This window comes from Amblyraja radiata, chromosome 26 (assembly GCF_010909765.2).
Source record: "Amblyraja radiata isolate CabotCenter1 chromosome 26, sAmbRad1.1.pri, whole genome shotgun sequence".
Classification (NCBI taxonomy): domain Eukaryota; kingdom Metazoa; phylum Chordata; class Chondrichthyes; order Rajiformes; family Rajidae; genus Amblyraja; species Amblyraja radiata.
Window position 1 is genome coordinate 21,398,808 of NC_045981.1, and position 14,880 is coordinate 21,413,687.

At 47.0% G+C, this 14,880-nt stretch overlaps 1 protein-coding gene across 1 annotated transcript in view; it reads left to right on the plus strand.

Annotated features, from left to right (window-relative positions):
- The first annotated feature begins 403 nt into the window (after nucleotides 1-403).
- xylt2 (xylosyltransferase 2) overlaps nucleotides 404-14,880 on the plus strand; it is an 83,121-nt gene continuing 68,644 nt past the window's right edge. Inside the window, exon 1 of the mRNA XM_033044468.1 lies at nucleotides 404-592. Coding sequence (XP_032900359.1) covers nucleotides 464-592 — 129 coding nt within the window. The 5' untranslated portion in view covers nucleotides 404-463. The remainder of the gene's footprint in view (nucleotides 593-14,880) is intronic.

Here is a 14,880-nt window from a genome sequence, read left to right on the forward strand (position 1 = left end):
TGACAATAACGTAACATTGAACCATCTCTCAAACGGAGGATAAATCAAGAGTATAGAGGAGCCTCGAATGATGGTGTGGTCAGGTAGGATCTCCCTGAACGGGGACAGAGATTGATAACAATCGGCGGAAGGAATGGGGATGAGAGATTTTGACCAAGACCAAGGGGTCCGGAACATTTAAACAGTAGCTTGGCGGGGAGGGGGGGGGGGGAGGTGGTCGTGCCACGGAGCCCGCACTAGAGGCGGGAGCTGAGGGCCGACTGGCCTCTCCCCTCCCCCCTCCCCCTCGCTTGGTCGCCGTGATTCAGTGAATGAAGCCGCGAGTCGGCGCATCCTCGCGCCCAGCGCCCGGACAGTCCGGGGGCGCGCGGCGGACGTGGGCACGCGCGCGCACGTGGCGCGATCCCGCGGCCGGTCTCCAGCCCGCGCAAGTGCGCGGCCCCGCGCTGACTCGGCCGGGAAGATGGTGGCCAAGCTCCGGGCTAGGAAGCTGGCGCGGCGGTACCGGGCGGCGGCAGCGGCCGCCTTGGCTATCCTGGCCGTGCAGGCGCTGGCCGTGTGGAGCTTCAGCGGCCTGGAGGCGGAGGACAAGGTGAGGCTGCGCCCCGGACCCGGGGTAGGGGACGGTGAGGGAGATAGCGGAGAAGCAGCGGCTAGGGGGAGGCAATGGGAGAAGAACCCGGGAGGAGGGGGTCGGCGGTGGAGAGAATCAGAAGCCGGCAGCGAGAGAGCACAGGAGGGATGAGGGAGGGGAGACAGCATCAAGAGGGGGAGGCCAGGAGTGAGGCATGGGAGGTGAGAGGGGGGAGTGAGGTCGTGGTCAGGGGGGAGGGGTCGGGTCAGGAGTGAAGGGGTCGGGAAGGAAGGGGAAGAGGGTTTTGATCAGGGAGGAGGGGGTCACGGGGAGAGGCTTGCGCTTAGGAGTAGAGGGTCGTGGTCAGGAGTGAGGGTGGGGGGGGAGGAGGTGACGTGGTCAGGGGAGAGGGTCTTGGTCAGAAGTGAAGGGTCGTGAGGGGGGGGGGTTATGGGGACGGGTTGTGGGATCTGGTCATGGGGAGAGGGTTGTGGGAGTAGAGGGAAGGAGTCGTGGTTAGGGGGGTGGGGTCGCGGTCAGGACTGAGGGGGTGGGGTGTGATTAGGGGTGTGGGGTCGGGGGTCAGGATGAGGCTGGTCAAGAGGGAGGCGGTTGGGGTCAGGAGTGAAGGGTAGTGGCCAGGAGGGAGGGGTATTGGTCAGGGGGTTAGGGTCAGGAGTGCGACAGGTAATAGGAATAGGGAGGAGGTCAGGTGTAAGACATGAGGGGATGTGGGAGGGTAGGGATCAGCAGTAAGGAAGCGGATGGAAGGAGAGAGGAGGAGGCGAGTGGGTCAGCAGTGAGCAAGGGGAGAGGGAGTAGAGGAGCAGGGGAGGGGTGTAGACAATAGACAATAGATGCAGGAGTAATCCATTCGGCCCTTCGAGCCAGCACCATTCAATGTGATCATGGCTGATCATTCCTCTTCAGTACCCCGTTCCTGCCTTTTCCCCATATCCCCTGACTCCGCTATCTTCAAGAGCCCTATCTAGCTCTCTCTTAAAAGGTCAGAATAAATGGGGAGGGGATCAAGAGTTGGGCAGGGGAGCCGGTTTAGGGTTTTTGCAGGGGAGAGGGTTGACTGTTGGGAAGGGGAGGAGAAGGTGGGAAGATAGATGATGGGGAGAGGGTCCAGGACAAGGCAGGAGAAGGAAAGGGCGCGGGGGGGGGGGGGGGGGGGGGGGTTCAGTGGTGAGGTAGGGAAGACGGGGGGGGGGGGGGGGGGGGGGGGGGGAGAAAGGGAAGGAAGAGGGGTGGTCAGAGAACGGAGAGGAGTGGTCAGGGATCAGACAGGGGAGACTGACTGTAGGCTTCATGGGTTTTGAGATTTTGTTGGGGCTATTCAGGGGACAGGGTCTAAGAGGCCTAGATGTTGATTGGTTATAGGGGTGTGGCATGGTGTAGGGGGCAGGGGATTATAGAGGAAGAACTGGAAACGTAATAGAGGGCTGAGGTTTACTGGGGAAGGGGGGTAGGGAAGTGAGGAATGTTGTGGTCAGAAGGTGAGGTGTGGGGAGGGTGCGGTTCTGTCAAAGTGGGTGATAGGGACGCGCAATGCATGCGAGGGAGGAGGGTCGGCCTGAGGGAAGGAGGCAGGGTGGAGGGGGGTTGGCGAAGACTGGATGGGGGTCATGGCTGGGTGAGGAGAGAATTACAGTCTGGGGATTGTGGGAAGGCTGACTGATGCCAAAGAAGTCTGGGTTGAATAGTAGGGGGAGATCTGGCTGCGAATTATGGAGGGAGTACGGGCTGATGGAAGTGGGAAGACAGTTGCAAGCAAGATGGGAGAGGGCTTGACGTCATAAAAGTGTCAAGAGGAAGAGTTGGAGGTTACTGGGGGTGAGGGTCAAGGAGTGCCAGAGGGAGGAAAGGTTGGAGGAACTGGAGGGGATGATTGTGAGCATGTTGGGAGGGGGAGAAGGGAGAATGGGTGGTTAAGAGTCTCGGGTGCAGTGAGGTGCCAAAGTAATCTGAGATGGCTTGGTGTGCTTGGAAGCATTGTGGTAGCCACAGAGGCAGGCAATGGGAGCATCGAGAAGGCATGTGAGTCTGGTGTGGGTTAGGAATTGTGTCTGGCATTGAGGGAGAGGGTAAGAGGGGTCAGGGAGCAGAGGGGTGTTGGAGTTGGGTGGGCCTGGGAGTTGAGTGGGAGAGCATTAGTAGGGGATCCTAAAGCTGATGAGAGGTTGTTGATGGTTGATGGGAAGAGAGAGTTAGAACTGGCGTAACAGAGGCAGGAGGGGAGGGATGAGGACTTATGATTCAGGAAGGAGGGATGGGGACTGTAGGTTGCGTAGAGTCGGGGACTGGGCTAGAGATGGGACAAGAGGGCAGACTGGCGGCAGGGAAGGACACTTGGAATACGGGCAGGGTGGGATTTCCATGGAAAGGTGGCTGACTGGAAGGGAAAGAGGGAGAGAGTTGGCACCAAGAACAAAATAGAGGGGGAAATAGACTGATGAGAGAGAGAGAGGGAGGGAAGTGTGGGAAAACAGACTGGAACAGGATAAAACAGAATTTGGTTTACTGCACATATATCTGCTTAGATGAAGTGTGGTAAATAAGGTTAGTGAACTACAGGTGCAGGGTGCCATGTGGGAATATGATGTTGCAATAACCTTAGAACGTGGCTGAAAAAAACGGTCAGGAAGAGACATGAAATGTTCCTAGCTGTGAAGTGTTCAGGAAGGAAGTGCAGTGGTGATGTTGATTAAATAGGATATGACAAAGATGGAGAGAGGATGTTGTAGAAGAATCAAAGATAGAATGTGTTTGGTTAGAACTCAGTATCAATAGAGGGGAACATTACACTTGGGTATAATTCTATCAGTTGCCAACAAGACAGATACAGATAGGCAAATATGCAGGTGATTGCAGAGAAGTGCGGAAATTAAAGGGTAGTTATAATGGGAGACTCTAATTACTTTGGGATAATTATAGTGTTTAAAGCAGAGAGGATGAAGAATTTCTAAAATATGTCAAGGATAATTGGTATTGATTTATTATTGTCACGTGTACTGAGACACAGTGAAGCTTTGTTTTCCATTCATACAGTTAAATCAAGTTAGATCATATATACTCGAGTATTATACACAAGCAAGCCATACACAAGTACAACAGATAGTGCAAAAAGAAAAAATACCAATGTGCAAAAAATTAATTGCAGCTACAGATTATAAAAACAGTATGAGGTCTGCAATGAAGTGGATTGGAAGATTGGACTACACCCTAGCTTATGAAAGGATGTTCAGTAGCCTAATAAGAACGGAGAAGTTGTTCTTCCCGAATCTGGTGGCACTTGTTTTAAAGCTGTTGTACTGCGAGAAGAGGGAATGATTGGGGAGAAAATGTAATTTTCTGAGCGATATGATTCTGGAGCCGTTGTTACATCTGGTTCTGGAGATTGAGGTGGGTCAATATACTAAATTTCAGTAGGGAAATTTGGAACATAGTAATTACGACATTATAAAATGTAGGTTGGCTATAGAAAATAAGACATCTTAAATGCCCTTTCTTCAGTAAACATGATTTCCCCCCCTGCTTTAATAGATGGATCCCCCACCCATGACTCTTGAGTCCCACAGTTCTACTCTTGCTCCTCATACCCCCTGACAGAACAAGGATAGAGATTCCCTAGTCCTTGCCTTAAATTCCATCAGCCTCCGCATCCAACATATTCTCCACATTTCCGCTACCTTCAATATGATCCCTCCACCAGTCGCAACATGGAGGAAATACGAGTGGCAAGGAAGCCACTATTGCTGATAAAAAGGAGAACATTTCAGAGGTCCTGGAATGAAAAACCTGAGTTTTAGAACAGCTGTGGTCAAGATGGAGAAACTGAGAGAAAGAGATGGTATTCTTACAGCAGACAAAGTGGGAGGAGGGTTGGGTGGGTAGCTGGGGGAGTCAGTGGATTTATGGTTGTTACCAATGGATAGTTTGTTCCCTGAATGGAGATTAAGAGATCCAGAAAAGATGGCTCAATATACTAAATTTCTATATTCCCAGTGTCTGAAATGGTCCAAGTGAATTTAAGAGCCGAGTGGAAGTTGGGAGCAAAGGTGATAACGTTGACAAATTCCACGTGAGTGCAGGAAGCAATGGCAATGCTGTTGTTGATATAGTGGAAAATAAGTTGAGAATTGCCAGAGTAGGTTTGGAAGAAAGACCATTCCACACAGCCAACAAAAAGACAGGGGTAGTAAGGGCCTATCCGAGTGTCCATAATTATTCATTTGATTTGAAGAAAGTGAAAGGAATCAAGATAAGTTGTTGAGAGTAATAATAATAATAAATTTTATATTTAATGGGCGCCTTTCATACAAAATCTCAAGGACACCTTACATAGTAATCGGAATAAAAACATATAATCGGAGTAAAACAAGTAATTAAAGACATCACAATGACACAAATTAAAAACAGAATTCAATCCAAAAACAGAAAATCAAAAACACAGTGTGAAGAACAAGTTCTGCGAGAAGAATAAGAGTGGAGGGGAACTGGTTGGGACTTTGTTCCAGAAAAAAGCAGAAGACTCTTGAATTGGACGAAAGTGTGTAGAGTTTGGACATCGTGGTGACTATAAGATGATGGGGGCCAGGAAATTGGAATTAATGTGATTAGATCTATCATATCCGGGACACGTGGCCTGGTGTTCATGGGTGGGGTCATAATCCTGGGGTAGGTAAGAGGAGGTGTGCAAAAGATGCCTCTAGCATCTGCAAGACTGTCTGAGGGTTTGATGACGAGGTTAGGATTGGTGCAAAGTGAGTGGAGAGCTGTACCTTTGGAAAGGGTGTGCTTGGATTAGGTGAGGGGAGTGGAGAAGTAGAGGTGATTGTGTCACAATTGCATTTGGAAATGAAAAGGTTGAGAGAGGGTAAACAGCCAGAAGGGGATGTCAAAAAGAAAGGGGAGCATTGGAGATGAAAGAAAGCGAGGGGGAAGGGAGAGATCAGAGGAGTGAGTGGAAGTGCCAGATATGGTATTGATGGGGGGGTAGTGGGGTCTGCAGCTGTAGAAAAGCAGGGAGGCTCCCCGTGGAAAGCGGCAAGGCTGATTGAGCCTTGATAAAGCAGTTACGGCATACACATTTCTGGGCTTTATTGATACGTATAAAACTTTCGAATTCATGCTAAACCCTTATGAAACACTAGTATAGCCTCAATTTTGGTTGTCCCATTATAGAAATAATGTGAATGCATTCCAGAAGGAAAGAGCTGGGACTGTTTGCTCTAGAGAAATGAAGAATGAGGGGAGATTTGATCAAAGGATGAGGATGTGGACAAAGTTGGTACTGGGCTTTCCCTTTTGGTGAAGGGATTACAAATATAAAATGGAGGGAAGAGAATTAAGTGACATGTAAATAAATGTTTTTATGTAGTGTGTGTCTGGAGTGTGTGTCTCAAACCCACTGCCCGTGGGTTTGGTGGATGCAGATTCCATTCTCCATTAAATACACAGTGAGGTAAATTGGTAAGCCTAGAGGAAGGATTTCATTAAGTTGGAAAGAGTACAGAGAAGATTTACAAGGATTTTGCCAAGACTTGAAGACCTGAGCTATAGGGAAAGGTTGTGCAGACTAGGACTTTATTCCTTGGAGCGCTGAGGGGTGATCTTAGAGAGATATATAAAATCATGTGGGGAATTGATAGAGTGAATCTATAAGAGATCTTGTACACCCTTCAGCGCTCCAAGAACATCTTTTCCCTAGGATAGGGGAATCAAGAACCAGAGGGCAATAGTGTAAGATTGGGAGGGGGCAAGATTTATTAGGAAAATGAAAGACAATGTATATAGAACGAGCTGCCCGAGGACGTAGTTGAGACGGGTACTATAACAGTATTTAAAAGACATTTGGACAGGTAAAGGTTTAGAGAGATATGGGTCAAACAAGGGCAAATAGGACTAGTTTAGATGGGGCATCTTGTTAGGCATGGATGAGTCTGGCAGAATGGTCAATTTCTGTGCTGTATGATTCTATAGCTTTAAGAAGAAGATTGTGCAAATGGGACTGGTGAGTTGCTTAGTGGAGAGCAAGTACAGATGAGAATGGAAGGGGAGATGGTGAAGAGAATAGTTGTACATGGAGAGAGAATGAAGAAGCGTAGAGGGAGAGAGGTGAAAAATAAATTAAGCAGGAAAGGCTGGAGTGGAGGTAAAGGGATTGGAGAGGAGGGTAGTGAGGATATGCTATTAGGAGGAGAGTAGGGTGGACTGGAAGTGATGGAGGGAATTGTGTACATATGAAGGTTGAGTTTCTGCATTAGTGTAAAGTTGAACTTCTCTGTGGTAATCATCTGGCACATCTGGAGTTGCTGTTCCAGGTTTTGGCAGAGCAACAACATTTGCATCATAACAAATTCAGGGAAACTCCTTGCTGTCCTCAAAACATTTGAATTTTGGCTCTGAAACTATTTCAGAGCATCAATGTGAGATGTTAGAGGGAGTCTTAAGGCACTCCAACTTTCCCTGCAGCCTTTCCTCTTTAAGTTTGTCTTGAATTTGTTGTGGAGAAACCAAGAGTTCACGATTCTGGGCAGCAAGCCATTGACTCCTTTGGTAGCTGCTTGTCACCCTACTCATCAAGTGGACCCTTTGAGTTCGTGAATAGCTTGGCACCGAGTTTAATCTTCAGATTCAAAGCTTCTGCAGAGTCAGCGATTAAGAGCTACCTTGGAAATTGGCAGACTTTGGCTTGGAATTGCAAAATCTAGCTATTCTATATGGGACCCAATCAAAGCTGTTTCTGTTATATGGCTCTGCCTCCCAGCCCATCACTTCTCCTACCAGCCCTACCTTCCCCTGTGATTGCTGGTATGGTAAAGCAAGGTTCCCTATTTCATTTCCAACATGGATTGGATGTGTATCTGTATCCACACAATATTTGAGTCTTCAATAAGAAGAGCTGCAAAACGATCATACTTCTTTGATCTTTTGGCAAGAAAGTCCTGTCTTCACATGAAACCTGTTGTACAGTGCTGCCATTATGCTAAATGGGACAGGATCAGAACGGACCTGGCAATCCAAAACTGGGCATCCATGAGGTGGTGAAGACTTCTATGCTCCCACAATCTGTAATTTCATGACCCTCATTACCATCAAAGCAGGACCAATCCTAATTTATTTGGAAGCGTGGAAAGGTATGTTCTTGAGTTTATGTGTGTGCTAAATAATAAAAGCAGCATGGAAAAGAATGAGCAAAATGGAGCATAGGAGATTGAGTGGTGATCTTATACTAGGGGCAGTACATTGAAGGTGCCTCTGCCTACAGCCTGTCCATTTTTTCCTATCTAACCCCTTCCCGGTTGCTTCCTGGCGAGGATGCGACTATTTCTCCAAGTCGCGTCCTCGCCCCCCACCTCGCGGCCTACCAGCTGGATCGGAGCGGCCTTTCCTACTGGAGACCGGGGACTGGACCAGAGCTTCGGCAGTGGCGGCGCGGCACTGGATTCACCGTGGAGTCCTACTTGGATCGGCGTTTGAAGCTCCGGAGCGTTGTGCCCACTGCTCCAACATCGCGGGGCTGTGGTTCGCGAAGCTCCACGCACGGGCGGCACTGACCGACATTGTGGAGACCCTGAGGCCCTTTGCCGAGGGCCGCCAGCATTGCATCTCCGCCCAGCGCGGCCTGGGGACGCGGAATCCGGTGGGAAGCGGTGGCCGTTTTGGAGGTCCAAGACGCCGAGGTTGGCCTCCCGTTCCGACGTCGGAGTTCCAACATCCTGGTGAGCGGGCCTGAGTGGCGGGATGCCCATAGTGGCGACTGCGGAGGGCTGCGGTGGCACCAACCACGGGTGAACATCAGAGGAAGATGACTGACTTGGGTGCCTTCCCTCACAGTGGGAAACTTTTGATTCTGCTGTGTGGGGATGTTTTATGTTGAACTCTATCGTGTGTTGTGTTCTTTATTTTATTGTCAGGCTGTATGGTGATCACATTTCACTGTGCCAACTGGCATATGTGACAAATAAATGTATCTTGTATCTTGTATCTATAGAGGCATTTAAAATCATATGGGGTACAGACAAGATAGTTGGTCAGTCTATTCCAAGGGTGGGGGCATCTAAAAATAAAAGGTTTAAGGTAAGGGAAGAAAGATTTAAAGGGGATCTGAGGAGCAAATTTTCACATAGAAGGTGGGGGGGTATATGAATTTAGCTGAATGACCTGCCAGAGGAAGCGGTGCGAGTACAATTATAACATTTAAAAGACATTTGGACAGATACGTGGATAGGAAAGGTTAGAGGGATATGGGCCAGGCACAGGTAAATGGAACTAGCACAGATAGACATCTTTGTCAGCAGGGCGAGTTGAGTTGCATGGCCTCTTTCTGTGCTGTATGACTTTGTAACTACTTGTCCAAATATCTTTTAAAAGTTATAATTGTACCCGCCTGTACCACTTCCTCTGGCAGCTCTTTCCAGTCATTGCAAATTAATTCCAGAACATTGAATTGACTGAGTTTAAATTCCCCATTTGCTGTGGATTGTTCGCCAGGGCCTTTGGATTCCTGCTGATTTTTGCCTCTGTAATTGCAGTTCTGAACTGACGATTATCATTGTTGAGACCATTATGCTTCCATGCTGTGCTCATTATTACTGAGCTGGGAAATAGGGCTGTTAAATCTGCTGTAGTGTGTGCCAAGGGCCTGCTTAAGGGTTCAGCAGGAAGGTGGGTGCTGATTACAGGCAGAAAACAACTTCAGTGAAATTCCAAGCGTATGTTAGGATCCTGAGAAGTGTAGATGAATAGAGGGATCTTGAATTACATCGTCATAGAAGACTTACAGTAGTCGAGGCAGATGGCTAAGATGTCACCATGGATACTGTATTTTCAATGACTCACGTTCTGCAGGAGCTGATTGAAACGCTTAGACTGTGATTAAGGAGCCACTTGCAGTTGTGGTCACCACATCACAAGAATGATATGTGCAAGAGGTGCAAGAGAAGCGATTTACTGTGATGGGGAGACAAGCGACTGCGGATGCTAGAATCTTGAGCAGAAATTGGACTGCCAAAGGTACTCACCGGGCCAGGCTGCCTGTAGAGGGAAATAGACAATCAACATTTCTGTTTGGGATATTTTTTCAGACTGATGGAGTAGAGACTTGAGAGCTGAGAGGAGGAGGTGAGGGGAAGGAAATGAGCTAGCAAGTGATAGGTGGACCCAGGTGAGGGGTGCTTGGCAGATGAATCAAGGAAGTGGAGAAGCCAAAAGGGTGCAAATGGTGGAATCTAATAAGGTACAGTTTGAAATGTAGAACAAGAGGTAGGTAGAAGAGAATGGGGGAAGCAAAATGGTGAACTCGGATAGGGCGGGGGTGGGAGAAGATCTGGTGGAGAACGGAACTGGGTGATTGGGTTCGAGAGGTGGGGAATGGTGAATAGAGGTGATGTTACTTACAATTATAGAATTCATACCATAGGTTACCCAGTCATGGTATGTGTGGCAGTGGATGACATTAAAGGCAGTTAGATTGGTATAGCAATGGGAATTACCAGGATGTAGCTAGAAATAAAGAATCTTAATTGAGGAAAGAATAGTTAAGGGCTTGTCCCACTCGCGCGATTTTTTTCGGAGACTTGCTGGCACCCTTCATAGTCGCAGCAGGTTGCTGAAAATTTTCATCATGTTGAAAATCCAGCGGCGGCCAGGAAAAGATACAACTCTTTGGGCGACTGCTCACGACCATACAGACGTCACGCCGTGACATGTTCGCCTGTATGGTCGTGAGTAGTCGCCCAAAGAGTCATATATTTTTCTGGTCGCCGCTGGATTTTCAACATGATGAAAATTTTCGGCAACCTGCTGCGACTATGATGGGTTGAGAATTTTCGAATAGAGAAGGATGCTTGAATTGCAATGTATTAAATTTGAGAGCCTTGATGGAGTGAATTGGAAGGATCTACTTTTCTTGACAAAATGGCTAATAACTAAAGCGGGTTAAAGGGAATTGAAGGAATATCTTGCCAGAGAGTACTAGGAACCTGCTATCTAAAAGGATATAGAAGAGGAGCCCTTAAGCATGAGAAAGAGAGCTACCTGGATGGGCTTTTGATGCATAGTAACGTCAAGACCACAAACCAAAGGCTGGGAAATGGAGATGGATGAGATCGTCTTTATTGATGGGCTTGAACAAGATGAGCCAAGTAGTCGTCATTTGTGTTGTAAGGATGTCAAAGGTTACGGGGAGAAGGCAGGAGAATTGTGCTTAGAGGGAAAGGTAGATCAGTCATTATGGAATGGCATAGTAGACACAATGGGCCGAAATGCCTAACTCTGCTCCCATGACTTATGAATTTATGAAGTTGCCACTATTCCATGATCAATTTCTACCTCCCAACTGATCCCCATTTGCCTTGATTTGCTTGGAAAAGAGGTGGGGGCGGGACAAAGCCTGGCAAGTGAAAGGTGGATACAGGTGAGTGGGGGGAGGAGGGTAGCTAATTGGCAGATGGATCAAGTGACAAAGGCTAGAGATGAAATGGGAGTCAGAACATTGTTAAAAAGCAGGAGAACTGCAGGATATTTGGGTAAAGCATAATTAATTAATCACTTTTGCTTCTGAACATATCTGCTGCAGCAAACTGGCAATGTGTAACGTGCCATCTGTGGTAATGCCTGATTATTGGGGGTCTGCACTGTACTAAGTGTCCTTGGGGATTTAAAATCAATCTTGTATGCTTTTAAATTGAGATGCTTTGTTGCTTGTTGTGCTGATTGGATGAAAGCTGATTTTCGTATGCTATCAATAGACAGATGTTATTTATGATGTACCAAATTAAAGTTCTTATTGTACATCTTTAAAAAATATAATCTATTAGCTAATTTTCATGCTTTTAAAGGTGGATAACTGAAGACCAAGTTAGAATAGGAATTATTTTGCCACGGATTATTGTATTATTGATTATTGCAACCTACAACCAATGGCATAAAGATTCACTTGTCCTCATTCAAGTAAACCCCCTGGCACCCGTTCTCATTTCTACCCCCGCCCACTCAAGTGCACACATCTTTCTCCCACCACCTGTCATCCTGTTCTTTTCCCTTCTTCCATCCTTCAATTCCTTTATCACCCTCTTTTCCCTTCCCCCTTGTTCCTTCCATGTATATTCTTCCCCTGGATTACATTGCGGTTCTTTTCTTCTCCTTACCTCACTCCCTTCTGTCTCCATATCACCTTTAGCCTTTGTCACCATCTCCATCCATCTGCCAATCAACCCTCCTTACCTGTCTCTACCTATTACTTCCCACGCTTTGTTCCACCCCTTTCTCTCTCTTCCAGTTTTCTACCCCCTGCCCTATCAGTCTGAAGAAGGATCACAACCCAAAACATTGTATGTTAGTTTCCTCCCACAGATGCTTCCTGACTCTCTGAGCCCCTCTCACTTTGTTTTTTGCTCTGGTTTCCAGATGATGGAAATCTGAAATTGAAATGAACTGCTGGAAACACTCCAGATCAGTCTCTTGTGTCTACATTTGGCCACTGTCCTTCTTGCCATACGGAGAGCAGAATTGTTCACAATACTAGGACTGCAGTCCACCTGATTTGTAATGAGAGTTGACCAGAACTTTGTTTCTTCATTTAAGGGTTAAAGTATCAGTGTTTTGTGTGGCCCATTTTATGGTCTTGTTAGTCTGTATTGTTACCTTCTCAACAACAACAAAAACACATACTTCTGAACAAACTCAGTAGGTCAAGGGATGTGGAGGGGTTAGGGGTGGGTGATGGGCAGAAGGTGGTGGTGGTCGAGAGCAGAGGAATTGGTGACAGGAGCAGGGTGAGTGGAAAGAAAGGCATGCTTGAGAGGACCTAGATGGATCGGATGGTGAGAGAGGGAGAATTCGATGTTAATTCCCTTGGCTTGTAGGCTACTCGAGTGGAATATGAGGTGCTATTCTTCCAGTTTGCATGTGGCCTCATTCTTGCTGAGGACAGACGGGTCTGTATGGGAATTGGTGGGGATTTAAAGGGATTTGCAACCTGAAGCTCCAGCTAGCCCTGTCGGACGGAGCGTGAGTGTTTGGCGAAGTGGTTGTCTGGTCGGCGTTTGATCCCACCGCACCAGATATAATAGTTGAGGTTGGAGGAGATGCATGTAAATATCTGTCTGTGAAGGAGGAGGTGTATGGATAGGGTTGCACCTCTTGTGCTTGCAAAGGAAAATGCCTGGGGAGGCGTTGGCGGCCGTGGGCATGAATGTGCAAACCAAAGAGTCACAAGAAAATGTGTTTTGTAAAAAACAGAAGGGAGGGGGGGGGGGGACATGATGTGACTGGTTGCAGGATCGTGTTGAGGCTGGCGGAAATGTCTGAGAATGATGTGTAGAAGCTGCGGGAGTGGAAGGTTTGGCCCAGGGAAGGTTAGGTCCCGGCTCCGTCTATGGTGGTTGAGAAACCATGAGAAAGAAATGGTGGCCTTGGAAGAGACTATGGGAGGTAGTGTCATCAAGGTAGCTGTTGGGGAATGGTGCCTAGACACGTTTGGAACAGTGTGTTCAACATAGCCAACAAAAGGACAAGTATAGCTGGGGCCCAGGTGTGTGTGTAGTCGGGCTATAACTTTGATGAAGAAAATGTGAAGTCAAAAGTTGGTGAGGGTAAGAACAAATTTCTCCATGCAGAAGAGAATGCAAGTTGAACTGGGTGGGTCTCTGTTCTATGAGGAAACGGGTGGCCGGGAGGCCTTCTTATTAGTGGGATGGAGGTATAAATGGACTTGGATGTCCATGATACAGGTAAGGTGGTGGGAGCCAAGGAATGGTGGAGAGTGTGTGAGGTGTCCCGGATGATGGTGGGAAGGGATTGGATGAGGGGAGGGTATTAAGCAAAGTTAAGATATGAGAAGATGAGTTGAGTGGTGCTGGAGCAGGCAGAAACAGTGGGCCTACTGGGGCAGTCCTATTTGTGTACTTGGGTCATAGATAGAAATGGGTAGTACAGGTTTGGGGAGCTATCAGGAAGTGGAGATCAAGGCTTCCTTACCTGGATCCACCTATCACCTGCTGCCTGTTTCTTCTGGCTATCTCCCCTCTAGTCCAGTCCATTTCCCTCAAAATGCTGCTTTACCTGCTGTGTTCTTCCAGCAGTTTGCTTGTTGCTCCAGATTACAGCATATGCAACCTCTTGTGACTCCTTGCTACTTTTTGTGTCTTGTCTTGTGTCTGGAATCTTATTTTCCAAGGCATTTTTATTAATCATAGGAAAATAAATCAGTTTGCACATATCCATACCTGACATTCATTTGTCAATTACATGTTCTTTCTATTTATTCGATGTATTTATTCATGTTGCTGAGGATGTTGTCAGTATTAACAAAATAGTTACTACAAAAAAGACTCTTCACCTTGTATTGACACCAACATTAATCTTATTACCAATCCATGTGGAAATTCATGTTATTGATCATCAAATGCATATTCTCACATGTCCTGATCTGTGGAGACAGCGGAGATGTGTAAATGCTGAAATGTGTCCAACTAACTTGATAGTTTTTTTTTGTGAAGCAACGATGCCAAGAGGGAAGTGCATGTTGTGAAGAGGGATGTGAATTTCCAAGATGAATAATAGGCGCATAATTGGCTTAGTCACATGGAAACAAACCACATGGAATGAAAATAATCTAAAAGATATGCAAAAGCACAATTCCCTGAAAGTTGTGACATAGAAAAGGTGGTGAAAAAACGCATAGAGCACCCTAGTTTTCATCAGACAAGGCACTGAGTATAAGAGTTAGAGTATAGTGTTACAGTTGTAGAGGATGTTTATGAGACCTCACCTGGAATATTGTGTATAATTCTGGTCACCCTTTTGTAAGAAGGTTGGTGGGTGGGGTGGGGGGGGGGGGGGGGGTTGGGATTTACATGCAATGAGCTACCAGAGGAAGTGGTCGAGGTGGGTACAATTACAAAGTTCAAAAGACATTTGGACAGGTTTCTGGACAGGAAAGATTTAGAGGGGTAAGGGTCAAATGTAGGCAACTAAGACAAGCTCAAGAAGGCATCGTGGCTGACATGGATGCATTGGGCCAAAGGGCCGGTTTCTGTAGCATGTAACTCTGATTCTATTGTGTAACATGTTAAATAAAACTGTGTTTGGGAATCGGTGGATTAACACCCCAAAATCTAGGAAATCTAGTCTAGCACCACTAACGTCCCAAAGATGCTGGCTTATCGGAGTTTTACTACATTTTTGATCTTGTGTCTAAATTTTGATAAGCTGCAGCTGGTCTCTTTACTGCAATAGAAGGCATTTTATTGAAAATAATAATGTAATATCTCCCACTGCTAATCAACTGTTGT